This window comes from Phyllosticta citriasiana (genome assembly GCF_038021145.1).
Source record: "Phyllosticta citriasiana strain CBS 120426 chromosome Unknown IWZ02scaffold_6, whole genome shotgun sequence".
Lineage (NCBI taxonomy): Eukaryota > Fungi > Ascomycota > Dothideomycetes > Botryosphaeriales > Phyllostictaceae > Phyllosticta > Phyllosticta citriasiana.
Window position 1 is genome coordinate 1983987 of NW_027117283.1, and position 26111 is coordinate 2010097.

Genomic DNA, 26111 nt, shown 5'->3' on the forward strand with positions numbered 1-26111 from the left:
CTAGTTTATAGCTAGAGAGCTAGCCTCTAGGTTAACGCTTCCTAAACGAGTTATAGGAGCTATTTTTAATTTAACTAGCTATAGTAGTTAAAGGTTTTAACTATAAGATTTAGCACTATAGAGAGTTAAATTAAGTATAAATAATAGTAATATATTTAGTATAGATATTAGATAAAACCTTAGTTTATAAGGTTTCATCTCTTAGGGCGTTTATATATCCTTACTAATACGTATAGCCCTCTTTAGGTCCTAGTACGGCCCCCTTAGGTTCTAGTTAGAGTTCCCTAGGTCCTACCTTAGTTATAGCATTATAATCCCTAAGGCTTACCTTAAGTACTACTATATATTATACTACTACCCTAATATATAGACTAACTAAGTAAGATAGCTACTATCTTACTTACTATACCTTTTTAGGTTAGTTAGTATAGTAGTATTAGCCCTACTACCTTATAGAGTAAGTAAGATTTATACCTACCTAGAGGTTATTAGTTTAAGTCCTAGTTAAACCGCTCTTATAGGTATAAGCTAAATTTAGGTTATCGCTTAGGAGTATATATATTAGTAAGTAGTATACTTATATAATCCGTACGCCCTAGTACATGCTACGCTTTTACTACTACATGTACGCGCCGCGTTCCTATAGCCATTACAGCCTTCATTACGCTGCCTACCGGTCGGCCTTGTCCCCCGACCGGCCAGGTGCCTGCGTGTCGGCGGACTAGTTCCCCGTCGGTGCCGACTCGCGTCCGCTTCGCGGCCGAACGGGTCGAACGCGAGGATGCGTTCCTCTAAGGGGGAGATAGTGTCATGCCGCTACCCTAATATATACACTGACTAAGCGAGATAGCTACTATCTCGCTTACTATACCTTTTTAGGTCGGTTGGTGTAGTGGTATCGGCCCTGCTGCCTCATACACGGCCCCGGAACGGAGTAACGACAAAAGGAATGACCACGCCAGGGGTCGAACCTGGAATCTCTTGATTCGTAGTCAAGCGCCTTGCCATTGGGCCACGCGGCCAGTCATTTTAAGCTTGTTTCTCCTGTAACAACGTTATACGACTGGTGCCAAAAATAATATATAACCTTTAATGTCTCTGTCTTCAGTCCGCTTTTCATTGATTGATTGATTGATTGATTGTTTGTTTTACGTCTTGCTGGAGCCATAGGCTATCCAAGACGGAGCTATCTACAGGGGATACCGCGTACGTTTATAAGGTGAGTAGGGATGCCCGGCTGAAGAATCTCGTACGACGAAGTGTAATTCTCGGTGCAATGTCGGTGTAGGGTTGTTGCAGATGGATAGTTTGTCCAGGCTCTTTTCGGGCGAGGGGGGGCTGAGAACTGGCCTTCCCGCCGTCGTCCAAGTGGACGGAAGCAAGTCCAAAAAAAATCCTATAAGACGCACGAAATCCAACACTGAAGGTTCTAGAGGACGTTAGGAACACTTTAGGAGCACTTTAGCGGTGCTCCCTTAGAACCCACGATCAAACAGCAAGGGAGCATCGGTCCAGAATAATAAAATCAGACAAGAGGTCTTCCAAATTCGTAATTCAATTGGCCCAATCCAGATCCCGAACTCAACAACTAACACCGTCTTAGCAAGGGCGCTTCGGAGAAATGATGAGACAGTGCAACTGCGTTTCGGCATGAGTCTGGAACATACAGAGACGAAAGCGTGCCTTGGGAGTGTGTCACTGTACCTGCCTGCAAGTATCCGATGTAGCACAGTGATGCAGTGGTGTTTGGGAGCAGACCGAGGGGTACAACATCTCCACATCTTGCTACAAACCAACCGCAACACCCGCGCCCGTGATCACTCGAACGTTGCATTCGTCGTCCAAACTGGAGAAACCTGCTCGAGGTCTTGTTGAATAAGCTCAAAGTTGGTTAAGGACAAACTCGTCAAAATCTCCCTCGCTTGCGAGGCATGAAGAGACAATGAAATGCGCCCGCATTCCAAAACAAAACGACCTATCCGTCAACTATGACGTGTAAAGCACAGCAACAGAACCAACACGAGGCCGGTTTCTAGTGAGCTCCAAGAGAAGACGCGGGTAGTCGGCCGGGGACAAAAGTTTCCGTCCCGTTTCATGGCAAATGATCTGTGCACCAGCAAACTAGGCCGACCGCTCGGGCCGGAGATACTGCACAATAACATAACCACAACTCCGTATCCGATCCCCTCTTCCCCTCTCATTGTCAGCAAGCGCACTTGTAGGGAGTGCGAGGTTGGATCAGCAGCTGTCGTGGTCGCAGCGCAGCAGCGTTTGTCAGCTATGGCGACATTTCTCTACTTTTCTAATTGACTCCTCACTGGTCCCCTGCCCCATGGTGCTTGCCCCACATTACGTCAAGACATAAATACGTTCACGCCATGAGCTGTAGGCGCTTCCTGTTGACAACAGCTTGTCTACATTCGCCGCCTCAATTCAAGGAAGTTGCATGCGAAATCCATCCAACATGAAGGAAGTGATCGTAACCGACGCCGAGAATGCAAGTCCATCGAACATGTACTTTGAAATGAATTGACACATTAACGCACCCACATAGGTCGCCATTGTCGACTCTCCCATTCCCAAGCCCGGACCCGATCAAGTCGTGATCAAGGTCATTGCCAGCGGCTCTAACCCCAAGGACTGGAAGACGACCGAGTGGTCGCAAAACCCGCACAACTCCGGCGACGACATTGCCGGCATCGTCCACGCAGTTGGCGAGAATGTCTACGAATTCAAGCCCGGCGACCGCGTTGCTGCCTTCCACGAAATGACCAAACCGCACGGCTCCTTTGCCGAATACGCTCTTGCCTGGGCCCACACGACTTCGCACATTCCAACGACCCTGAGTTTTGAAGAGGCCGCTACTATCCCGCTGGCTGCTCTGACGGCCGTCATTGGATTATACGTCCGTCTTGGCCTTCCCGAGCCCTGGCACCCGGCTACGGAGAAGACGCCGCTGATTGTCTACGGCGGAGCATCCGCAGTGGGCGCGTTTGCCATCAAACTGGCGCAGCTGTCCAACATCCATCCCGTTGTCGCGGTCGCGGGTAAGGGCATCCCGTTTGTTGAGGGCTTGATCGACCCGAGCAAAGGCGATGCCGTCGTCGACTACCGAAACGGCGACGAGGCCCTGGTAAAGTCGATCAAGGACGCGCTCGCAAAGGCGGGAGTTGGTGCGCCGAAGCACGCTTTCGATGCCGTGTCCGAAAAGGGCAGTCACGAAAATTTGGTCGCTGTCCTTGCTCCCGACGCCAAAATCACCAATGTCCTGCCCACCGAACAGTTTGCCACGCCTGGTTTCAAATACCCCGACACTTACCAGGCCACCGAGTGGACCATGGTGGGCGACGTGCACCAGAGAAACAAGGAAATTGGCTTCATCTACTTCAGGTGGCTCTTCAGGATGATTTACGAGGGCAAGTTCTCGCCGCACCCCCATGAGGTCATTCCCGGCGGTTTGGCTGGCGTCACTGGAATGCTGCAGAACTTGAAGAATGGCAAGGCGAGTGCGGTCAAGTACGTTGTCAAGGTGCCCGAGACTGAGGGCGCTGGAAAGAATTAAGTGTTGAACGAGAAGTCGACATGTAGAGACAAATTCATGAATGACGACGAGATTGGCCTGCTTCATGCGCGCGTTCAGTTGCATAGGTTTCGATTGATATTCATGACCCTGTCGAGTTTGCAATTCGCAAATGGGAGGTGGCTGCCTTCCGATGCGGTCAGGTAATTGCGTCAAGGAAGCGACTTCAACTTCTGCCATTTCAAGTCTCATGCCACTTTTCCTTCAACTTCTTCTCCACCACTTGACCAACAACGTTTTCGACGGACTTTTCGGCATGATTGTATCTCGGACAACCAGCTCATGACTCACCTGGCACCAGATCAAAAGCCTTCGGACTTTGCGAAGGAGACATTTGCGTCGCAACCGCGAAAGCGAGTTTCAGTCTCAACTTCATTCCAGCAAAAACGTGCCTTGTCGACATTTCAAGCACCAAGGACTCGAATCCACGGGAGAACAAAGCATCTTGTCCATAGATTCGTGCTCCTGCATCATGTTCTCTCCTCTTGCTGACATGAGAAGCAAAAGGCACGTACACTCTCATGCGAACCAACAATCGTCCAATACAGGCATGGCCTGACATCCAGATACGGCCAACCTTCCAGGCCAAATGTCTCACAGCTCCCACTCGAAGTCCTGTCTCAAGTGTAATGCTACGCTACCCATTACCGCAGCATCCATACACCCTCAAACAAAGATCTATCCATCCATCCCATCGTCCGAAAACCCGTACCGTGTCTCCCACGACGCGATCAAAAAGGTGGAGCACAGCATCCATGAAACAGTCAGAGACGCATCACTGCCCCACGCACCAGACGTGAATGTCCAACACCTGCCGCAGAATATCGATGGCACACCCTTTGTTAGCTTCATGTCGTCAGGACGTGCAGGATGGTGCGTCGTTCGGTCGTCAGCCTCCTCCATCTGTGTAACGTTTGCACTACACATTCAACTCGAACCAGGGCACAACCAAGGGAAGAAAGAGAGAGGAGGAAGGGAAATTTATCATCTCCCCACCCCCACACGATAAGACCGCTTTGGCACACAGGAGCCGGGTAATGTTTCTCTTTTTCCTCGCGCCCTGCCGCAGGCCGTCCCCACTCCCTCCTCCCTCCAGTCTGGGCAACCAAGGGAGAGGAGTCCTGGCCGAGACGACGACGATCATCCACCGCGACTTACCACTCTCTCGGGACACGACAGGGCCAGGACGGGACGACGAGGCGCGTCGCCGCGGGACGAGTCGGGTCGAATCGAGTCGTTACCCATCCCACCTCAGCTCATCTCACACCCTTCCTGCCGCATCGAGAGGGCCAGCCATGCCAGCGCGTGCAAACGCCCAGCGCCGCCAACCCGTTTTTCCGAGGTCGCGTTTAATTACTGCATGCAGGGCCAAGGGCGTTTTCTGGTGATGGAAAAGGCGCCCTGGTCGAGACGACGACCGACTCAATCACCTAGACACCGGTGACGCGGAGCGCAAGCCACACTTGTACGAGGCAAAGAGGGAGGAGCGAGACGAGGGGAGAGACTCGTTTCTGTCTTTGTCTACTCCTTCCGAACGACGCGCCATCCATCCGCGCAACCGGTCAATCTACGCACACGCGTATGCATCGTACCTTCGCAGGTTCCGAAAATTCGAGTTTGTGCTTCTCGTGTCAAAATTTGCCGTGAAAATGCTTGCAAGATTTGAATTGGAGTCCTTTTGGCTCTTTTATCCAGTGACTTCCTTTTGCGAGTGTCGCTACTAGATTACAGGCTACGGTGTACATATTTTACTGTTGGAGGGGCTGCGGGCTCGAAGACTTGGTAGGAAAGAGACCGAAAGAAGAGGGGCAAAAGGAAATTCTCAGCAGCCATCATCGCAACGACTTATAAGAGCAAAAGCCAAAGAGAAACCAATATCGTCAAGAGAACAGAAAGAAGGAAAGGCTGTATCTAGACATGATCGGTACCATACTACTTGGCTCGAGTCAGTTTCTTTCTTCTCGAGCCAACCAAACCAGTCTTGCAAAACGAGCGCGCAACTTTTAGGGTATATAATTGGTTGGGTGGGAGCTTCCAGGAGGCTACTGCTTTTTGTCCCTCAGTAATAATGCTCAGTCATTTTTGGTCTCATACCTTCCGCGGCTTCATCTTTTCATCGTTGTCCTCGTCGTCATCACAGGAAAACCATGGTACAACGCACAATTACAGCCCGAGCATGCCGCTATCTCTCCTGCCACTGGACATGGGGCCGTCGAGATAGCCGCCGCCGCCGCCGCCTCCCATCCCCTGCTGCCCCTGAGGCTGCCCGCTCTTGCCCTTGTCTAGCGACACTTGGCCAGTAGGGTCGCCGTAGCCCGCGTCAGCCCCGTATCCGGCGTGATACATGTCGGCGTCCATGAGCCCGCCGTACGCGCTCCAGCTCTGGCGCGGGTTGTACGCGGCGAGGTGGTCGAAGACGGGCGTGTGCGGCTGCTGGCCGTCGAGGCTCTGTTGTTGCTGCTGCTGCGGGTGCGGCGTCGGCGCCTGCTGGTGATGATGGTGCTGGTGATGGTGGTGATGGTGCTGCGAGTGCTGCGACGACCCGGGATGGCCGGCGCCAATGTCGTAGTAGCCTCCTCCTCCTCCGCCACCACCGCCGCCGCCGCCGCCACCGTTGTTCGTCGTCGACACGTTGCTCCCGCCGTGCATGCTGACGGCCGGCTCCATCCACACGTTGATGTGGCCGCCGGTGAAGTCGAGCGCGTTGGCGTCCATTTCGGCGCTCATGTGCGGTCCGCCGCCCGAGGACGCCAGGCTGAGCGGCATGGGCTGCGGCAGCGTCAGGCCCATGGACGTGAGCGGGTCGAGGTCGAACGGATTGCCCGACGCGGCGCCGTCGAAGCTGGGCTGCGTCGAAGTCGTGGGCGTGATGAGGCCGGATGCTGTGGGCGGGATTTCGAAGCTGTACTGCGACTCTTGCTTTGGTATGGCGGCAAATGGCTCTTGCTGTTTCAGGGGCTCGTCTTTGATCGAAGGGGGCGTCTGGTGCGGGAGGAGGACGCGCCGCCACGTCGTCTCTCCTTCTGTGCCGGGCTCTGCGTGCCTGAAGGTCCATCCGACGACGAGGATGCGGTTGTGTGGCTCGGGATACCCGTTGCCGCCTTCGCGCGGTATGGCAAAAATCTCTTGCACGGCTGACAGAGACGCGAGCGCTGCCTTGACATTTTCCTTGACTTTGAGCAGCTCTTCGTCCTCGGCCTGGGCCGCGCCCATGGCGGGTATCAGAGTCTTTGCCTTTTTATTGGCCTCGCGCATCTTCATCGACAGGGGCCCTAGCTTCGCAGCCCAGAAGCCGCTGCCAAAGGTACCGGCAACAGCGTGAAGCCTTCGCGAGTTCATGTCGTAGCCCAAGACGCTCCGAATGGGGGACGTGGCGAGGTCGTTGCCATTGTAGAAGCGCGTATGGGACTCGAACCGGTCATAATGGGAGTGATTGTAGCTGCTGCTAAACTCAATCTGGATACCTAGCTCGTCCGAGTCTTTGGCAATGTGTTTTGCCATGAGCATGATGGAGGAGTCGGCGAGGATAACATCCGAGTCCGTTGTCCTGTCTTCGAGCAAGTCCCGGAGATGCTTTGGTAAGTTTGCCGTCTGTGGATCATTGTAGGCAAGGCTTTGCCGTTCTGCCCGCTTTGCGAAGTGTGTAAAGCAGTGGAGGGACCGTGGGGGGTCTGATGTTGTGTCTCGTGCATTCATTTCAAAACAAGCCGGAGTCAGTGTTGTAGACGAAGAAAGGATCTGCTGGGGAGGTGGCAGCTGCGCATGGTGTAGATAGGTGTCTTGGATCACTGGGTTGTAGTCGAGCGACCGCATGCTTGCTTGCGGGCCAATTGGCCGTCGCAGCAAGTCGGTCGAGTGGTGACGCTTGTGCCGACGGTCGCTGGTGTCAACCTTGGCCATATATCTCATAACTAGACGCAGTCAGCATAATTTCAAAATCACTCATGGAATTACACACTTTTGGGGAATTCCTTGAAGAGTGGCTTCAAGACCTGGATGTGACTGGAGACTTGCTTCCTGGTCCTGGCCTCACCAGTCCACTTTTCGATTGCATATGCGATGAGCTCGTTGCGACCGCGAAGTTTGCCCTCGTGCGGCTGTTTTTGGCGGCCCATGGGAGGGTACTTGACCAAGGCTGCAGGCATGTCAGACCACAACCCTCAACTGCAAGAGATGATGATTACCTGCAAAGAAGGCCTTCTCCATGTGCTCTGGCCACTTTTGGTCTTGCTTGTTGTCTGGCGTGCCGTCGTCCGACTTGGGCTGGCGTCCCCGATACTTGCGGTATGCGTCAGAACGCTGAAGCATTGTCCAGAGCCTATCTGCCTCGTGAACCACTCGCTCATCTGGTTCATTCATCATCATCATCATGAGACCATGACTTGAACGAGAGCTCTGAGACGGAGGGAGGTATCCGTGTGGCGAGCCGCCAAAATAATTCTCAGCAGGCTGATACAGCCCATGCTTGCGCTGGTCTTGGTCTAGAAAATCCTGCTGGCGATTGTGGCAACGCTCTTGGAGGATTCTGTTTTGCACACCCAGGTCGTCAAAGGCGCTCTCGTGATGAATAGACGGGGCGTTTGATGGCAGTACGCATGAGGTTCTGTCCATAGCCGTCCGGGAATGTTGCAGTAAGAATGAGGTCAGAAAAGTAAGAATGTCTGGGGCGGGCTGCGCACTCTCTCGAAAAGAGTACACGATGACGAAGGAACGTAGAGAGCTGGACCAAAGGAATGACTTGACAGAGAAAGAGAATGTGGACGAGAACTGTGGGAATGCACGAGACGTAGACGTTGTTTATAGGAAGGCTGGGTATGGACTCAGAAAGGAGTCTTGGGTCCTTGAACAATGCCACACGGCACCGTAGAAACGCCTGGCAGGAAAAGCTTGGGTCAATCAATGACATAAGATGGGTAAATTCTGCCCACAATTCACCGGGCGACAGGATTGGCTGGATCTCAGGTTCGTTTGTTGTCGTGAATGATGGATTTTCATGGATTGACTACTTGAAGAATGCTGACTTGCTTCTATTCTATCACGTTAGCCGGACAAGCAAGGGTCGAAAGGCTCCCATTCGCCATGACAAGTCGCTTTTCTGGTGAGGGTCTAGTTGAGACCCTTTGGAGGTTGGATGGGCCAGGGATGTGGCCAATGCGAGGAATGTTTTTTACACCCACACATTACAGTTTCTACAATCGAGCCGAGTCTCTCAACAGGAATGCGACGGAAGTTAGCGTGTATGATGAGAAAGAAATTGGTTCGCTAGGCGTCATAGCCCTTGACTTCTCGACAGCATGGAGTAAACTCGCGCCTAAGACATCAGTCGCAGCAAGGTCATTCACGTACGCGTATGGAAAAGGCCACGGGCGTTTGGTATCCGGTCGACCGCTGCCGGGACGAGATCGTGCTGGTCGGGCCGCGGTGGCGGGCCCCGCCAATGGGAAGGGGGAGCAAACCAGAGAATCGCGTCCAAGGTCGCGTTTCGCCGACGAAGCAAGGAGGCGCGGCCTGCAACGGCCAAAGGGCTGTCTGTGGAGCACCCTTTGGGCCAGCTTAAGCCTCGTCGAGGTCATCGTTGCCTGCAACGTTAAATTTCTTCCGGCCCGCTCCGGTGAGATTTTGCAAGGCCACCTTGTTGACTTGCTTGCCAACTTTCTCCTGCATCTTGGCGATCTCTTCTTCTGCATCCTCTGGATCTTCAGAGGCAAAGTCAAGGACCAGCTTGCGGCCCAGCAAGTGGGTGTTGCGCAGCGCGTCCATGGCGTTCTCCGCCTCGCGAGGAGTCGTAAAGTCTGCGAACGCGAAACCCCTCGCTGAGGCGTCAAATTTCTTGGGCACGCGAACAGAGCGTAGCTGGCCGTAGGCTCCAAATAAGGCGCGAACGTCCTTCTTCGATGCTTGGAAGGGCAGGTTCTTGATTATGATCTTGGTCGTCGCGGCCTTCTTCGCTTTGTCCTCTCTGCGACGCTCCTCTGCAGCATCCAGACCCCTGTGAGAGGCTTTGATGCTGAGCTGATGTCCATCGAGGTTGTATCTATCCATGGCCGCAAGGGCAGCCTGGGCTTGTTGTTTGCTTCGGAACTCGAGGAAACCGAAGCCCATGCTCAAGGTTTGACCAGGTTTCTTTGGATCCGTTTTTGTTCTGACAGTCGCAGAAACGAATCCGTCCAAAGGTTTGAATACTTCGGCCAGGCGCTGAGACGTGGTAGCGAAGTTGAGGTTCCGAACGTAAAGAGTAGAGGTTTCAATCTGTTCGGGTGCCGCCGGTGCCGCCAGCAAATCACTGGCAGCCAGTTTGACTTTGCCCTCTTCAGTCGAAGGCAAAGTAGCACCGGGTGCGGTGATGGGCTTGACACCTTCCTTGAAGAGATCCTTGGGAGCCTTTTCCAGAAAGAGAATGGAGTCTTTGATCTTGCGGTACGCAAGGGAAGCAAAAGCGGAGCGAGCCTGCGGAGGTTGCGCGAATTCGACAATGGCAATGGTGCCGCTGGGTGGCATGAGGAAGCGGGTGACCTTGCCATGGTCTTCAAACATCTTCTTGAGCTCGTCCGGTTTCGTTCCATACGGAAAGTTCTTGACAAGGATGGTGGTGTCCCCTCTAGCCTTGTGCCTGAACGCATCAAGATCGACTCCATTCTGAGTAAAGTACGCCTTGGTCTCCTGGATGACGTGCGTTTCTGCGTGAGCTTGCTTCACTGCAGCGTCTGCGGAGGTTGGATCAAGCAGCTCAGATTTACTGACGCCGAGACGATCAGCAACAGAGGACATGACTGAGTCTGCATTCATGTAGAGCGAGTTCCAATTGAATGTTGTTTTGGACGACTCGGCCTTGCGCAAAATTTGCTTCTGCTTCTTGAGAGGCAGCTTGGAGATGGCGAATTCGTCAAGCTTGTTCTCTCTTTTGGCAGCAGCGGGCAGGATATGCAAGAGTCGACCTTGGAAGATCCGGCCATCCATTTCTTCGTAAGCCTTGACAGCGTCCTCCGGTTCCTGGAAAAGCACGTACGCAAAACCTTTTCCTGAATTGGTCTTTGGGTCCAGCGGCACGTGTACCTGTTGGCGTCAGCAGCTGTACGTGAAGAGTGGCGCCTGGTATGAAAAAGTGGTCTTGCAGTCGTTCAGAGTTTGAGAAGCATCTACTAAAATATTCTCCCAGGGTATCCTCAGCTGCGAAGCATCGGTTGTCCCTATCTGGTGTTCATCATAGAAAAGCATGTGGAGATGAGACATTTGCGACTTACCTCCTCAATGTCTCCATGAGCGCGAAATACCTTGCGGATTTCATCTTCAGAGACGTCGTACGGCAGGTTCCTCAAGAAAAGGCGTCCCGTTCGATGTATCTTGTCGATTTCCGTTTCTACTTGTTCTGATGACTTGGAGTCGGGACTCTGCTCTTCCTCGTCTTGAACGTCGCCGTTCGCATCCACATCGCCGCTGACGCCAGCAGATTCATCAACCTCAGCGGGCTTTGGCCTAAGAGTGACCTCCTCTTCGTCGTCGTCTACCAGACCTAGCAGTCGGCTTGTCCTTGACCGCAACCAATCCACATCCGAAACAGGTCCAGCGGGAGCTTCAACGTCTTCCGAATTTCCATGAGCCGGATGCGACGATTCAGGCTCGTTTGTTTCGGTGTCCTGTAGAGCTGGGACAGGCTCGGCCAGGGGAGGTGGCGAGACGTGTTTGGGCTTCTTTTGCACTGTCTGATATTCGTCATCGCTTTCTGCTTCCTCGACCCGAACCGTTTTGACATTGGTGTCTTGGTCGTCAACAGTCTGGTCGACTTGGACGTCGTCGTTTGCCCAGGCCTTCACCTTGGAAGGCGCCTTCATTACCTCCATAAACTCTTTGAGCTTGGGATCCGAGGCAAGTTCCTGATCGACACCGCGCTTGCGCTTCAGAGAGCTTTCAGGCGAGGTAATAGTCTTGTGCTCCCTTTCATTGGAAACTGGGGCAGTCGGCGCTCGCTTTCGTTTCTTGGGTTCTGGTGCTTGGCCTACCTGGAGGGGTGGATTAGCAAAATCTTGCACAGCAACTCCAGGCTGAAGCTTACGGGATCGGCTAACGTGACTCCTATTCTGGACATGCGAATGAATGTCTTGTTGAAGTACTTGACAGCTTTGGCAGCCGCCTCTGGTGTTTTGTACCCAACGAAGCCGATGCGGCGGTGGGCCAGCAGCTTTGCGTCGGTGATGGCATCTTGCTGGGCAAAGTGCTTCTTGAAGTCGGCGTCGGACAAGGACGGGGGCAGGTTCGTGATGTAAATGCGTGAGGAAGCCATGGCGCGAGAGGGCTTCCGAGTGTTATGGGAAAGCTGCAGTGTAAATAGAAAATTTCGCGCGAGTGCCCTTCTCGCTACTAGCGTGGTGATCGCCCGCGCCAAAGCCGAGGGCCGCCAAGTCCGCGTCCCGTTTCCGTTTCCACCCCCTGCTCCAGGTCCTGCAACATCACCAGTCTCCAACTCTTTCGGACACACACACACACGCCGCATTCAACCAATCAACTCGAGCCATCAGCCGCTGTTCAGACCAAGATTAGCCTTTCTTTCCCTCGATTGACGCTCCTTGCGCGCAGCCATCTCTGTCGACATCGGTCAGCGTCATGGCTAACGAGAAGGGGCAGAATGCGGACCTAAAGCTTGAAGGTTGGTGCTGCTTTTCGGGCCTTTGAACTATATTTGCTAAGCTGTATTCGCAGCCCAAGTCAAGTCTGCAGACATGGTAAATCAATGTCTATGACCAGTCAAATGTAGCGTCGCTAAGAGCAAAGCAGACCTTGGAGATGCAAGAGCAAGCAATCGAAGTTGGTAGGCGAGCAGCTGTTGACATTGAACGCATCAAGTTCGGAGTTGCTGATGTCTTTTAGCCATAGAAGCCATGCAAAAGTTCAACATTGAAAAGGTGGCACTTTTGAACAACGTTTGACTTACGCTAGCTGAACCGCTGTAGGATATTGCGCAGTACATCAAGAAAGAAGTGAGTGAGCTATGCATGCACGCGGATTTATAGACTGACATTTTCCAGTTTGACGACAAGCGCGGTGCTACCTGGCACTGTATTGTCGGAAGGAATTTCGGCAGCTTCGTAACTCATGGTACGCGTCGAGAATGTTTTTCTTCGGACCGGTTCTGATCCATCGAGCAGAGACGAAGCATTTCATATACTTTTACCTCGGTCACTCAGCCATCCTGCTCTTCAAAACCCAGTAGTAATAATCTGGACCCGAGCAACATTCTCACGGCTACTTGAACCTCAGCAAAGCGAATCAAAGTGTCCCTGCTCATGCAACGCGGCTATCGACTGGAGTTGGCCCTATGCAGCATTCTCACTCGTCGTGTAGCAATACCTGCGGCTAGCTCGGTTTGTTAGATATGTCTAATGACTCTCGAATACGGTTACAGTTCTCTCAGCCAGATTGTCGTGAAATCAGCAGCCAGAGCAAGTCTACAATCCTTTGCCTTTGTCGGAACACAGCGGCGTTGGGAAGGTCCCTCTGATGGTTGCCTGGGTGTTGTTGCGCGCGGGACGCATCTGCTTGGAGGTGGAGCAAGTAGGCCGAAATTGAAACAGAACATTCTACGTCAGAATGGAAAGACTTTTGATCCTCCCCAAAACTGTAGTCGTCATTGATCACAGAGCGTGAAGAATTGAAAAACAATCTACCTGCTGTCTTGATCGCTTGCCTGTGAGGCATCACGTGACAAACTCCTATTGTACCTGTGGTCCAGGTGAGGCCCGTGCGGGCGTCACACGGCGCGCACCACAAACGCACTCACCAACTATGCAACTCGTCCTTTCAAGACCTTTGCGCAAGGCCACTTCATAATATGGTTTACGAATGGGAGGGAAAGGAAGCCGACAGCTATCGGCTGTATGTCGAGGAGCGGAGGTCTCTCGACGAAGTCATGGAGTACTGGAAGCTACGGGGTTTCACGCCAAGGTTCGTTCGTCTCGCTTTCCTGGCTTAACAGTCCACCGTACAAGACTACGGACGTCGAGTCGGACAATTTACACACAACCTCCTATGGGCCGTCACTGACCTCAACAGTAAACGAGCTTGGCAGACGCAGTTCAAGGTCAGGACAAATCCTCAGACACGACTGGTTGCAGCCTAACCTCTCGTGCAGCGATGGGATTTTCCAAGCAAGCAGAATCCGGCGCACAAGAATCCCGTCCTCGTCGCCCGCGTCAAAGAGCTATGGGAGGCGAACACCAGCCAGAGAGACATGCTGCAAATATTGAACGATGAAGGCTTTGAACTCCGGGAGCGCGAGCTTATGCGCGTCAGAGCGAAGAATCGCTGGCTTCTCCGAGTAGCCAACGGAATGAAAGGCACACCTACCATGCCCCAACCCCAGGGAATAGCATCATTGTCGGATGAGCTCATGACGGAAATGCAAAATGCAGTAGGTGTACGTTGTCCCATCATGTCCTCGCTATGAGATTCTGACCGCGGCCGTAGCAAGAGAATTCGAGGACGGGTGCAGCGCCCGAATCACCAGCCCCCATTGAACCCGCATCCGAGCAGAGCCCAGAAGTGCTCCGCGAAAGGCAAGATCGCCTGGAAAAGCGAAAGCAAGAGAGTGAGGAAAGATGGGCAAGCAAGAAGAGGAGGCGGCGCACTCGAAACTGGGCTGGCTTGCCGCCAGACCCTGCGCAACCTCCCCGTTATCCATCAGAGACGACAATTGACGAAAGCAAAGCGTACCTTAACTTGGACAATGAAAAATATCGAGAGCTGAGGGACCAATTCCAGGCCATTTGCGGCGAAGAGGGTGTCATCAAAAAAAGATTGGCCGGACCAGAGAAATGGAAAGGAGTCAAGGATCGCTTGATCGCAGAAAACGAACACCTTTCTGGTGTCTTTGCCCGGGACCATGCTGGAGAAGAAGGCGACAAACGAGCGCTGTCCTTGGATGTCATTTGCACGGACGTCACGAAGCGCATGCGGACCATGGACCGTAGGATGACGGTTGCCGAGGCCAAGAATATCATTGGTGTCAATCCAGAAGAAAGCAGGGTCATCAGGAATGATTTTTACAATCTCCTCAAAGCCGACCAGTTTACAAGCAAGCTGGAGATGGGTGTTGAGCACTGGGAGAAGCTCAAGGAGCGGTGGATATCGAATTCCCCAATCCTGCAGCGCATACTCGCCCAGGGAGGCGGAGGAGATCAACAGGCACAGAAACTCAAAGCGTTGGAATTTTTGTGCCGAGACGTGGTCAAGCGCCTGCATGACGACCTGTCCAAGCGAAACCCCTCGGGCAAAAAACTGCTCAACAACGGACCAGGACCCGGACCGGCTCCACCCAAAGTAGGGCAGAGCATTGCACGAGGACCAACATTGCAGAATCGTGGACCAAGTCCCGCGAAACAAGCTCCTCTGGGATACGCGCAAGCCACGAGTAGCACGGCAGCTCCACCACAGGCTGCAGATCTCCAAATAGATCCTTCACTCCTTTTGGCGGCCAACGATCTGGCAGACCAACAAAGCGAAGAGTGCAGCCGTCAAGCTTCAAGCGAAGCAGAATACATGGAACCTCAGCCAGGGCTAGAGTTTGCCTATTACACCGGGCCGGCACCGACACCAATTCCTGTCTATTTCAGATTGCACCAGCACTCGCAGATCCAAACAGAACCTCGAATATGGCTGGGAGCGCTGACTTCGGGAACGATGGAGGAGCTGCGCGGGCTGTCGACTCGGGCTCACCCGGGAAGCAGTGTTGTGAGGATTGAGGGCGTGGTCAAGGGGTCTGATCTCAAGGAGGTCAACTACCCAATCGACGACAACGAGGAGCTCGGAGGATATCTGGCTCACATGAGCTCAGGCAAGGTCACGTTTGCGGTGCAGCTTGCGTAAGGGCTAGGTCGGGTAGGTAGGCAGTAAACAGGATTGCTGGTGGTGTTGCAACGATGTACGTCAGCGGCGGGGACTCGGATCCCTGCGGCCATCAGGGCGGGCGGTTGTGACGTGAAATTTTGGTTTGTTGGATCCCGTCGCGTCCCGTGTCGTCTGCACGCGCGACGCCAACGCAGGACAGACAGACCCTTGATAGAGCTACGATTAATCGACCATTGACAGGCTCAAAACCCAGACGTCTGCCTCTTGCACTCGGCCATTCGCTGAGAGTTGCTGTCTGGAAACCAAGTACTCTCTTGGCGCCAAGCGCCAAGCACCCCTCCTGTTGTCACAGCTGCGCAGCTCATTGCCCCACCAAGCTTCTAAACACGAACACCCCTTCCACCATCTTTTCCTCTTCCTCTTCCTCTTCCTCTTCCTCCGTACCTATCCTGCAACAGATCACTAACTTAGCGTCTACTGAATTGTTCCCGTCTAAACAAAATGCCGACTCTTCGGCTCTCCCCGACCCTTTTGCTATCATGTCTAGTCCTGCTGGTCTTCCTGGCCACTCCGGGCTCCTGCTTTGGAGCTGGCAATGTCGCCTCAGTCTCGCGCATTGAAGGCATCAACTGGCGCCATGGCGATATCGAAGACGTGTGTTTTCCGCCCGCCCATGGATCATGACTTTCACTGACGACGCTCGCCAGACATTGCTCAACATCCTCATGGGCAAGATTGGCAAGGGCAAGAAGTTTTCAAAGATGGATGTCAAGCGTGTTTACTTTGGGTGCGTCGTCCCACGAAGCTTTGTCCGGATATTGGCAGCTAATACCGCGACAGAAACTGGCTCCGCGACTACAGCCAAGCTGTTGACGCAAGTTTCGCTCTGGACATTTCTCAAGATGCCGCTGACCTTTTCTTCGCAGGTCGGAGCGCTCAAGATGGTTTCTTCTGAGGCTATTCGCCTGCTTCTCTGGATCCTCGGCTTCATGAGCTTTGGCTTCGCCACTGGCGAGTTTGAAGTGACCCGCGACAGGTACACAACGCTCTCCCCGTGTTTGTTTATATGACGCTGATTGGTTTAGAATTGGCTGCTACCGCCCCGAGGAGCACATCGACAACCCCAAGGGTAAGCTCACTCACCACGAATACCTTTGGCAAAGCTGACTGGCACCTCAGACTATGCCGACAACATGGATGCTCGTGAATACGACCGTCGCCTTCGTGGACCCGTCGACGAGGAGGTAGAGCTCGCCGTCGACGAGCGCAGCGGACTCAAGAACTACATCGCGAACGAGAGGGCTAGGATTGACACTTCTGCCGGCCTTGTGCGCAAGCTGTTCGGCCGTTCTATCGAGCTTGCCCGGCGCTACCGCAGAGACGGCAACAAGGAAGACTTTTATGAGGCTCTACGTCTCCTGGGTACTGGCACTCACTGTCTCGAGGGTATGCGTCGGAACCTCCATGTACGGAATGTGGCTCACATGTCGCAGACTTTTCGGCTCACTCAAACTACACGGAATTGGCTCTCATCGAGCTCGGAGAGCGTGATGTCTTTCCTCACGTCGGTAGCCGCACCAAGGTCGAGGTTGAGGGCAAGCGTATCTGGCCCTGTGTAACCGGTATTTCCTCCAGCTTTGCCATTCACTTCGAATTCTAACACTTGAAAGGAACCTTTGGTGGTGTCGACTTCCTTCACTCCGTCATGGGCGAGGTCAACGACAAGGCAACCCAATCTGAAGTCCAGGAGCTTGAGGGCGCAATTAGCAATGCGCAGTCCAACCATGAAGCTAAGTCCATGGTCAAGGACCTTCTGAGCCAGCTTCCTGATGGTCTTCTTGGTGGCGACAACGCTTCAAAGGCCGATGAGATGGAGGAGACCGCTACTGCTGGACAGATGGAAAACATGGACATTAACCCCAAGGACCCGGAAGCATTCGTTGAACAGATGGAGCAGATTCGGCGCCAGATCTACCCGATTCTGGAGTGGCACGACAACCTCATGCAGAATATCAACGAGGCCATCGAGAAGGTTCCTGTCCTGCCGGACCTGCTTGAGAAGTTTTCTGAGAACATGAGCATCTTTGTCTTCTCGCTAATCGCTCCCTTCATTCTTCCGGTCATTCAGCAGGTCAAGGCTGAGCTGCAGACAGGTTCGTCCGAGGTCATTCAAAGCTCGGCGGATAAGCAGCACATTGTTTTCAATGACGACTCGTGCTCTGACCCGACACACTCCATGTTGGCCAAGGACCACTTCTCCAACGTTCTAAACGAGCCCGCCGGCAAGGTTGCCAGCCAGGTTTTGAAGTGGGCCATTCCCCAGATTGTCGAATGCTGGGACAACGAGGACATCGATGCGGACCGCACCATCAGCCGGATCATTGACGGTGTCTTGCACCACCCGGCCCTCCGCGACTACGGCGAAGATGGCGCCAGTGAGGGCCGCCAGCTCATGTTCCGCGTCGTGGAGCAGTGGTGGGAGGAGAAGGACGACAGCTCGAAGGACGATTTCCGCGAGAGGCTGAGCCGTGAGGGCGTAGAGCAGGGACGCAACCACAGAGAAGGGTAAGTGATTAGATTCGTGGCACGCATGGGCGACAACTGGGAGCTTTCAAGCCCACAGCAAGATGCACACAGGGTGCAGTCAGTGAATGTGTGCCACGAATCTTGCAAACAACAAACCAATCGGTAGCTGATTACATTGGCTAACACCTCAATAGTGTGCAGGACTCTGGCCACGGTTGCGGCAAGCCCCTCGGCATGTCCAGCTCCATCACCGGCGGCAACTACTCGCAGCAGTCTTCGAGCTCTGGAAACAAAGTCGTGGACCACGTCGGCAATCTAGCTGGAGAGGCTGTTGGAGGTGGTGCCTTTGGCGGCATGGTCGGCGGTCTCGTCGGCAACGTCCTGGGAGGCGTTCTGGACAATGGAAAGTCTGAAAAGAAGGAGTACGAGTCGCAGGGCTACGGCGGCGACGATTCTCGTCAGGAGTCTTACATGCAGACCAGCCGCCAGCGCCGTGGCTCTGGAGAGGAAGATCGCTATGGCCAGTCCGAGTACCGCCGCGAGGAGTATGGTGGTGGCCGTGGTGAGCGTGAGGAACACTCCCGGTACGAGCAAGAAGGCCGCTCGGGCGGTGGCTTCCAGACCAGCGTTGAAGAGCGTAACTACGGCTCTGGTGGATATGAAAGACGCCAGGAGGAACGCTACGACAGCTACGGCGGCGACTACGAGACAAGGCGCCGTACTGAAGGCTATGGGGAGAGCGGCGACTATTACAAGCAGGAGTCTCGGTAAGGTCCCAAGGCCACTTGCCTCCAACTGTGACTGACCGACTTCGATAGTGACTACGGCCGTCGTTCTGACGACGAAGACTCTGATGAGGAGAAAAGGCGCAAGAAGGAGGAGAAGCGCCGCAAGAAGGAGGAGAAAGAGCGCCGCCGCCGTGAAGAGGGCGACTACGACTCAGAAGATAGCAATGATTCCAAGAAGCACCACCGTCGCAAGTCTGGTTCGCGTGAGCGCCGCTCCTCCCGCGAGCGCGAACATCGCGGAGATGATGGCTACGGCATGAGCTCCGGCTATGGTGGTGCTCCGTCCTCTCAGGGCTACGGTGGAAGGTCTGAGTACTCCGGTGGCGGTGGCGACGGATATGGTGACCGCAGCGAGGACTATGGACGCTCTGAATATTCCAGCGGAGGTGGCTATGGTGGCCGAAGCGAGGAGTATGGACGCTCTGAATATTCCAGCGGAGGTGGCTATGGTGGCCGAAGCGAGGAGTATGGACGCTCTGAATATTCCAGCGGAGGTGGCTATGGTGGCCGAGGCGAGGAGTATGGACGCTCCCAATACTCTGGTGGTGGTGGAGGTGAATATGGCGGCCGCAGCGATGAGTACGGCCGTGGATCCTCTGGTTATAGCGGTGGAGACGAGTACGGCCGTGGACCCCCTGGTGGCTTCGGCGGTGAAGATGAATGCGGTCGTGGTCCCCCTGGCGGCTTTGGCGGCGAAGACGAGTACGGCAGAACTCGTCGCGAGAACCAGGGCGGCGGAGGCTACGGCGGAGGCTACGGAGGCGGCGGATACGATGGTGGATACTAAGTCCTACAGGCCCTGACTGGCAGGACCTGAAATTCCCTCGTCGTTGTTCCTGGAGTTGATGTTGGTAGACTGAGCGAAAACGATGATGATGATGATGATGATGATGATGATGATGATGATGATGATGATGATGACTTGGTGGATGATGTAGATAAATGCCGCTGCTACTTATGATGTCCATGACGGTCTGTCTCCTTTGTGCAGTGGACGTGAATTGTTACAAGATGGAATGTATTTGACGAAAGGGATATTGTTTGTGCTTACCTGAAGTCATAATGAAACCACCTACTCGACTGCGGCTTCCTTGAGGAACAGCGCAAGTGATCCCTCCCTGTTTCATTTTAATGCGTAGGGACCGAATGCTCACTCGCATTTAACTGCCACCTGCACGCATCCATTGTATTTACGAGCCATGTGAGCTGCGAACCGCACAGAGATTAAGGAAAGTAATCAAAGGTATCATCCAGCTTGCCAAACAAGACGTGTTGGTGTGACAGAGCAAGGCGCTCTGTTTATTGACAGAGGTCCTTCATGTAATGGATGGAAACAAGACGAGAGAGTAAAGGAGATGAGGGGTGAGATGAGATAGGTGGAGAAGGAGGAGGAGGAGGAGAAGGGGATGTCATGTGTGATGTGATGTGTGTGTGCGGGACATCAAGGTGTTCGAAGTGCAATTTCAATGTACCAGGTAGGTAGGTACCCACAGAGGTCCTCTGACGTCAGTCGCCCACGTACATGGATAGGCACTTAAGGTACTCACTTCTTTAGCTGCTTCCCATCTATTCAGTACGATGTGAGATGTACAGATAAGTGACCAGACTCCTTCCTTCATTTGCACGTAGACAACAAGCAAAGCAGGTTGGTATAGTATACCACAACAGCCCTACCGATTTTACTCAGGCCCAACTTTTCCCAAAAGATAGGAGGAGCGACAGACAGACTGTCATGTATACGACTTTGTACGATTGCTATATACTAGATGCTGTATTGACTAAATCCCATCCACACCCGTCTTCCTCTCTGATGACGACGGCAAACTAACGAAGAATGAATAGCTCACAATGACAGCAGGGAGGAACAAAAGAAGAAGAAGAAGAGAAGAAGCAGTAATATTTACAAGGCAACTATGAAAGAGAAACGAGAGAAAGAAATTTTCGTTCAGCGCGCTGACACTCTAAGTAAGTGACTGAAACGCTGCACACATGATTGGTTCTTGGATGTGGAATCAAATGGCCCGGCCGGCTGCTGAGCGATGGAATGGAACGATCACGTCGACGATGTTCTTTCTGCTCCGGAAATAGTGGCGTAGAAGGGGTTTGAAATATGAAAAGGGGAATAAAGATGAGATTGAAGGCTTCTTTGGCGGCGAGCAACTTGCTGGTCTTGAGGCGTGTAATCTTTGATGGCGAGAAGAACATCAAGAGCTGACTAGCAGAAGAAGTGAATTTATGAAGCGATTTGTAGAGGAGCTGGCGCGTAGATGGAAGAGTAGATAGGTGAAGATTTTGTTTGCGAGAGCTCTAGTAAAGGTGCTCATGGTGATTCTGAATGAGCCGCCTCTACCCGGTTGCTGCGACGTGTGGTAGGAGAGGAAGGGGCGGAAGAAAAACGGAGAGGGTAGACGAAATGACAGGCTAGCTGGCACACTACACCACCGCACTCGGAGTTGGAGGGCGAGGGTGGTAGTCTTCCTCACACGCGTTCTCGGCCTCGCGTCTTTCGTTTTGCAGTTCTATGTCCAGCGTTAGCCTATCTGCACAAATTCCCCAAGAACATGAACAGATTGCTACTGGAAAGAAGAGGGGAAGAGCAAGACTTACCATAGTACGTCGACACGGCCGAAAAAGCCGGCTGCACCAGCATAATCAACGACAGAATCTCGCCAAAGCCAAACACATTGGTCGACGGCAGATTCAACCCGCACAGACGCGGGCCCTCGTCGTCCTCGGTCTGCGGCGGCTCGGCAAACTTTTGCAAAAAGACAAACGCCAGGCTGATGCTGACGAAGAAGAGCTGCTGCACAAAGGCCAGGTGCAGGTTGCCAAAAAGGACGAACCAAGAGCCGGCGATGAGGCCGCGGCCGACCGACGACAGGGCACGCCCGGAGGCCGGCCAGCGCTTGGCGATGCGGGTGTGCAGGTCGAGGCGGCGCGGACACAGCGACGCGAGGCAGCTTGCCACGGTGCAGATGGCCGACTGGCTGAGGCGCCGGGCGCCCTCGAAGACCTGGCAAAAGGCGACCCAGAAGGGGTAGAAGACGAAGGCGACGGTGAGGAAGTAGAAGACGATGTAGGGCAGGGTGTTGGCGCAGTCAAAGTCATCGCAGCGGAAGACATGGTTGAGGAAGAAGACGAGCGCCTGGTAAAAGGGTGGGAACGGCATGGTTATGATGATGGACGACGTCAGGAACAGCGCGTACAGGAAGATCAGCACCATGCGCAGCCGCGCCGTCATGCTGTGTTCTTTGAAGTACTTTTTGAGCGTAATCACCGACGCCAGGTGCGACGACGACGACAGACAGCTCAGGTACATGACGAGGTCCACATGGTTGCGATGGTGGTCGTTGTAGTCGTTGTATCGTAGCCAGAACGATATCATGATGGCAAAGCCCGTCAGGAGCTGCTGGTCTGCCAGGGACAGCGTTACCCGGTCTATCATTTTGCGCGTCAAGCTGTATCGTCCCTTGACCGACAGCCCCACGCCCCATCGATCGTGGAGTCGCTTCACCGTTTTGGCTGGTAATACGGCGTCTGAGTCGCCTTGAAGAATCTATGTCGCATTAGAAAATGTTGCTATTGTTGTGGATGCACTTACATCTAATATGGCTGCGCAAACGGCCAGTCCCGTCGTCATGACCGCAGCAACGACAAACGCCGCAATAACCTGTCACTAATTCTCAGTGCCGGCCCAAGAAGACGGTGGTCAGAGACCTTACCCCAAGTCCAGCAATATCTGAGTCCACCTGGCATTTCTCCTGTTCGGCAGAGAGCGAAGCAAAGTTGACGATCGGAAAGCCCATGGCCAAAGGGACGACGACTAATCAAGGCCAAGTTTCATGTCTGCGTAAAGAAAGGACGTATTTATCATTTTTTGGCAAGTAGGAGGGCGAGGAAGAGCCACATCTAATATCGAGGTGGTGAGATCCAACCACAAGACAGGCCCGAGAGTCGGATATAGAGGCATATGGAGAGACCGATCGCCAACCGACGAGACTCACGACATTGATAAGAGCACTGCAATCCAGGACTTGGACCTGCCGCGTTCGAGGAGTGATTTTCACCGCCTAGCAGTAGCGCGTCAGTATGGCAGCCGACCCGCATGTTTAGCATCAGTCCGGAGCTGTAAGCTCACGACGGAGCTGGAGCTAGCGAGGCTCCTTTGCACAACGGCCGCTCTTGGCCTCTTCAGCGGTGAAAGCCCATGAGCCTTTTTATGCATGATGAAGCAAGAGCAGCAGTAGCTTTCTCTTTTTGACACAGGACGAGGGAAGTTAGTGGACGAGATTTGGGGAAAGTGGGGTGGTCGGAAGCTTGGAGGAGGAACAAAGCGGCATCGTCTAGCGTACAATTTGGTCTGCACCTCCTCAACTTTCCCTAACTTGTGGCAAGAAGCGAGTATGCCATCGTAAATCTGAAGACGGCTTTGCAGGTGTGGGTAGTTTGGATACATGATTCCGCCCAGACATGTGTTGTTCACGGGCTCCAAACACGACGTCCGATGGACTGCAGTCGGCCGAGATGTTCCTTCACAAAACCTGCTGTCTGTTAGCAATCACGAAAATGTCGAACATTTTGCAGTCGTTGGACAGCCAGTCAGTTACCACTCGACCGCTGAGAAACCACTCACCTTTAGTTGAAAGTCCAAGTAGCCAAGGCTCACCAAGGGCAGAGTCCATGAGAAGTCGGTTGTTCCAACTTGATTTTTCTATGATACAAAGCTACCACCAACAAATTCGGTCGAAGAGGCCCGACCTAGGACTTGTGCAGACGAGACATGAAGCGTTTCAGGTAGTCATGATATAAACAGGAAGCGAAACAAATGGACAAAGAGGAAATCGTGCTCGTTTTCAGTCCTTGGCGGGAGGCTCGGGCTTGACGTCGGTGACGGCGGCAAGCAGCTGCTCCACGACTTTGCTCCCGCTCTTGCTGCCAATGTCCTTGATGTCCTTGAGCTTAGCCTCGGTTTCCTTGTTGGCCTCCTCCTCGGCTTTTTGGTTGCCGCTCGAGTGCTGTATCGCGGCGTCAGCTGTACACCATCTCAAAGCCCGTCAGCCTGCGTGCTTGGCGTACCTCAGACTCGAACTTCTTGAACTCTTCTTCCTTTTGCTTCTTGTACTCCTCGACCTCCTTTTGGGCCTCGCTACGGGCGTCCTTTACTCGCTTGGTGCGGTCTGTACGGTCGCGTTAGACGTCATTCGACAGGGTCAGGTCGTCGGGGCGGCGGTGCGGCGGTGGGGAGGCAGCTTGGTACTACGTACACTCTCTGGCTGCGAGACGTTAGCTTGACATTGCAATCAAAATGTGTGATTTATACCCTTTTGAACAATCTTTTGCGCCTCACGCTCAGCCTGTTGGTTGCGCTTGCGTTAACTATCTTGTTGTCATTGTCGACTTGGCCCGGACTGGCTTCGGAGCGACTTACGTCGAGCAACGTCTGGATGCCCGCAGAGTTTTGGGCGGACTGAAAGATGGTTAGCGACAGTCTTTCAGGATGGCGGGATGTGATACTGACCATGATGGGCGAGTAGAGAGATATGAAGAGGACGATTTGGATAGCTGCTTGGAGGTGGATGCCCGAATGTCAGGCACGCCAATGCTGGAGCTCGCCGCCAAGGAGCTCCAGAGCGGGTGCACGAGCCGCCGGCCACAATTTCTTTTGCTTCAGCGTTCGAATTGGTCTGTCCTCGAACAACCTCATCTCCGCCATGTCGACCGCTTCCAAATTGACGCTCGCCGGGACCACCCTCGGTGCCCTGGGCATCGTCGTCTTTGTGCATTTCCAGCAAAAGGCCGAGCAAGCTGTACGACTCTGCCGCCCCAAATCCAAGCGCATCGTCTAACAATCACAACAGGCCATGCACGCCGGTGTCATTCGCGACCTGGAGCAACAACGGCTGAAGCGCGAGCGCCAACTCGACTTTGACATGCAGCGAAAACTGGAAGAAGAGTATAGGAAGATTCAGTCAGTGTCGGAAAGCAAACCAAGTGGCTAGCAGAGAATGAAACTAGCAACTTTGGATTTTCACCCTCCGATCTACACCTACTGGTCCAGGAAACACGCTGCAAAGCACGCAACCTGCAAAGGACCACATGCCCAAGAAGCAGAGTCATACACGCCAAGAGAATCACCCTGAGTAGAGGCACACCTGCCAAATTCCACCGATTGCCCAGGAACACTTCCCAATGCAGCTATATCAGTAGCAAAGTAGGCAATGGAAGCAAGCTAGACTGGAATATTTACTACGGAGCGCTCATGGTGTCATGTCTGTTCAGTTCTAGTCTTACGCCCAAGCAGAAGATTAAATCACTCGCTGCACCTTTCCACTCCGGCAGAATGCTCAACCTCGGCTCCAACGCTCCGAAAAAAGAAAACCACTTTTAGTTAACCAAAGCCTAGCCTCTCATCTTGACGTCGGCATTCTCATCCGTAACGTCCACCAACTTTCTCTTCGCAGAGCCAGACGCCTCACCCTCGTCGACGCCATCGCCCCATTCAACAACCTCCCATTCCTCTCTGACGTTGCCATCTGTCGACGAATACACGCCCCTAGTCTTCCGAATCTTTCCCAGGCGACTGTCCTCGATCATGGTCTCGAACCACTGTGCGCCTCTTTCTGATGTAACTTGCAGCGGTCCGAAAAATCCAGCGTTCTGCAGGTCGATCTCGCCGCCACCGCCGCCTCCGCCCTGAATCTGCTCTTGTCTGTCTTCGTCACTGGCTCCGTTGAACAATCCCATGTCTTCCAGCTTGCGCACATCGCTGTCGCGCAGGCTGCCTAAGGTCAGGCTGATGAAATCGGCATCCTCCTTGGTATGCTCGTGCCATGCCGAGAGCGGTGTACCGCAATAACCGCAAAACTGTCTGCGGATGCCGGCGCGCGGGTTTGCAGCGGAGCCGCTAGCAGGCGGCTCTTCCAAGAAGGTGCGGCGAATGTGGTTTGGTTGCTCGTCGGGAAAGAATGGCGTGGTCGAACTAGTCAGCCAGTCGAGTGGCACTCGGAGAAAAGCGGCGAATGGCGACGCTGCGTGGTGAGCACCTGTTGAGAAGACATGGGTGGTCAGTCCTGGCTCTCTTTGATGTCCCCGGTACGCGACTACTCACGAGCTCGACGCGTGTTGTCAAAGAGGATGCTGGCCAGTTGAGCAGACGATGAGGGCCTGACGACGTACTCGTTACGTCCGCAGGCACATGCGCCGTGAAGCTCCATGGCGATATGACGGTGATCTGTCTGGTGGAAGCTTGTCCAGTAATTGCCTTTACCGCCTCTTCTGTTGGTGACCAAGGGTAAAGCTGCGGGCTTATTTCCTCGCTGTGGTCGAGATGTACGACCTGAGTGGCGCTGTGGTGTCTTCAATAGCCGTCTCAATCGCAA

General features: G+C 53.6%; 10 protein-coding genes and 1 non-coding gene across 11 annotated transcripts; 5 read left to right on the forward strand and 6 right to left on the reverse strand.

Moving 5' to 3' along the window:
• Window positions 1-950: 950 nt before the first annotated feature.
• IWZ02DRAFT_t61 lies at window positions 951-1022 on the reverse strand. Its single transcript has one exon. It is a non-coding gene; the product is annotated as a tRNA-Arg (tRNA).
• A 1442-nt stretch (window positions 1023-2464) lies between these two features.
• IWZ02DRAFT_469626 (chaperonin 10-like protein) lies at window positions 2465-3562 on the forward strand (the record flags this gene model as incomplete). Its single annotated transcript, XM_066768734.1, has 2 exons — window positions 2465-2479; window positions 2555-3562. 2 exons carry the CDS (start codon window positions 2465-2467, stop codon window positions 3560-3562), a joined length of 1023 nt encoding a protein of 340 aa, XP_066623391.1.
• A 2181-nt stretch (window positions 3563-5743) lies between these two features.
• IWZ02DRAFT_433131 (TEA/ATTS domain family-domain-containing protein) lies at window positions 5744-8191 on the reverse strand (the record flags this gene model as incomplete). Its single annotated transcript, XM_066766267.1, has 3 exons — window positions 5744-7491; window positions 7539-7715; window positions 7765-8191. 3 exons carry the CDS (start codon window positions 8189-8191, stop codon window positions 5744-5746), a joined length of 2352 nt encoding a protein of 783 aa, XP_066623392.1.
• Window positions 8192-9133: 942 nt separating this feature from the next.
• IWZ02DRAFT_490570 (uncharacterized protein) lies at window positions 9134-11858 on the reverse strand (the record flags this gene model as incomplete). Its single annotated transcript, XM_066769671.1, has 3 exons — window positions 9134-10633; window positions 10822-11577; window positions 11631-11858. The coding sequence occupies 3 exons, from the start codon at window positions 11856-11858 to the stop codon at window positions 9134-9136; spliced, it is 2484 nt and encodes an 827-aa protein (XP_066623393.1).
• Window positions 11859-12012: 154 nt separating this feature from the next.
• IWZ02DRAFT_451579 (dynein light chain type 1-domain-containing protein) lies at window positions 12013-13190 on the forward strand. Its single transcript, XM_066767535.1, has 7 exons — window positions 12013-12221; window positions 12275-12297; window positions 12350-12383; window positions 12443-12477; window positions 12526-12552; window positions 12601-12670; window positions 12721-13190. Exons 1-7 carry the CDS (start codon window positions 12179-12181, stop codon window positions 12783-12785), a joined length of 297 nt encoding a protein of 98 aa, XP_066623394.1. The 5' UTR covers window positions 12013-12178; the 3' UTR covers window positions 12786-13190.
• A 159-nt stretch (window positions 13191-13349) lies between these two features.
• IWZ02DRAFT_266346 (uncharacterized protein) lies at window positions 13350-15767 on the forward strand. The gene is made up of 4 exons (XM_066763425.1): window positions 13350-13516; window positions 13625-13652; window positions 13704-13988; window positions 14039-15767. The coding sequence occupies exons 1-4, from the start codon at window positions 13404-13406 to the stop codon at window positions 15434-15436; spliced, it is 1824 nt and encodes a 607-aa protein (XP_066623395.1). The 5' UTR covers window positions 13350-13403; the 3' UTR covers window positions 15437-15767.
• A 152-nt stretch (window positions 15768-15919) lies between these two features.
• On the forward strand, window positions 15920-19519 carry IWZ02DRAFT_469630 (heterokaryon incompatibility protein Het-C-domain-containing protein; the record flags this gene model as incomplete). The annotated part of the gene is made up of 10 exons (XM_066768735.1): window positions 15920-16072; window positions 16126-16205; window positions 16259-16292; window positions 16345-16454; window positions 16504-16547; window positions 16598-16864; window positions 16912-17040; window positions 17089-17983; window positions 18139-18711; window positions 18763-19519. 10 exons carry the CDS (start codon window positions 15920-15922, stop codon window positions 19517-19519), a joined length of 3042 nt encoding a protein of 1013 aa, XP_066623396.1.
• A 1574-nt stretch (window positions 19520-21093) lies between these two features.
• Window positions 21094-22574, reverse strand: IWZ02DRAFT_519252 (uncharacterized protein). The gene is made up of 4 exons (XM_066770734.1): window positions 22455-22574; window positions 22334-22402; window positions 21340-22288; window positions 21094-21251 (listed from the first exon to the last, which is right to left on the reverse strand). The coding sequence occupies exons 1-4, from the start codon at window positions 22536-22538 to the stop codon at window positions 21166-21168; spliced, it is 1188 nt and encodes a 395-aa protein (XP_066623397.1). The 5' UTR covers window positions 22539-22574; the 3' UTR covers window positions 21094-21165.
• An 858-nt stretch (window positions 22575-23432) lies between these two features.
• IWZ02DRAFT_266493 (V-type proton ATPase subunit G) lies at window positions 23433-24358 on the reverse strand. The gene is made up of 6 exons (XM_066763426.1): window positions 24251-24358; window positions 24161-24199; window positions 24053-24086; window positions 23997-24005; window positions 23809-23909; window positions 23433-23747 (listed from the first exon to the last, which is right to left on the reverse strand). Exons 1-6 carry the CDS (start codon window positions 24251-24253, stop codon window positions 23586-23588), a joined length of 348 nt encoding a protein of 115 aa, XP_066623398.1. The 5' UTR covers window positions 24254-24358; the 3' UTR covers window positions 23433-23585.
• Window positions 24359-24443: 85 nt separating this feature from the next.
• Window positions 24444-24731, forward strand: IWZ02DRAFT_377569 (uncharacterized protein; the record flags this gene model as incomplete). Its single annotated transcript, XM_066764955.1, has 2 exons — window positions 24444-24539; window positions 24591-24731. 2 exons carry the CDS (start codon window positions 24444-24446, stop codon window positions 24729-24731), a joined length of 237 nt encoding a protein of 78 aa, XP_066623399.1.
• Window positions 24732-25131: 400 nt separating this feature from the next.
• On the reverse strand, window positions 25132-25946 carry IWZ02DRAFT_376512 (uncharacterized protein; the record flags this gene model as incomplete). The annotated part of the gene is made up of 2 exons (XM_066764894.1): window positions 25132-25775; window positions 25850-25946. 2 exons carry the CDS (start codon window positions 25944-25946, stop codon window positions 25132-25134), a joined length of 741 nt encoding a protein of 246 aa, XP_066623400.1.
• Window positions 25947-26111: the final 165 nt, after the last annotated feature.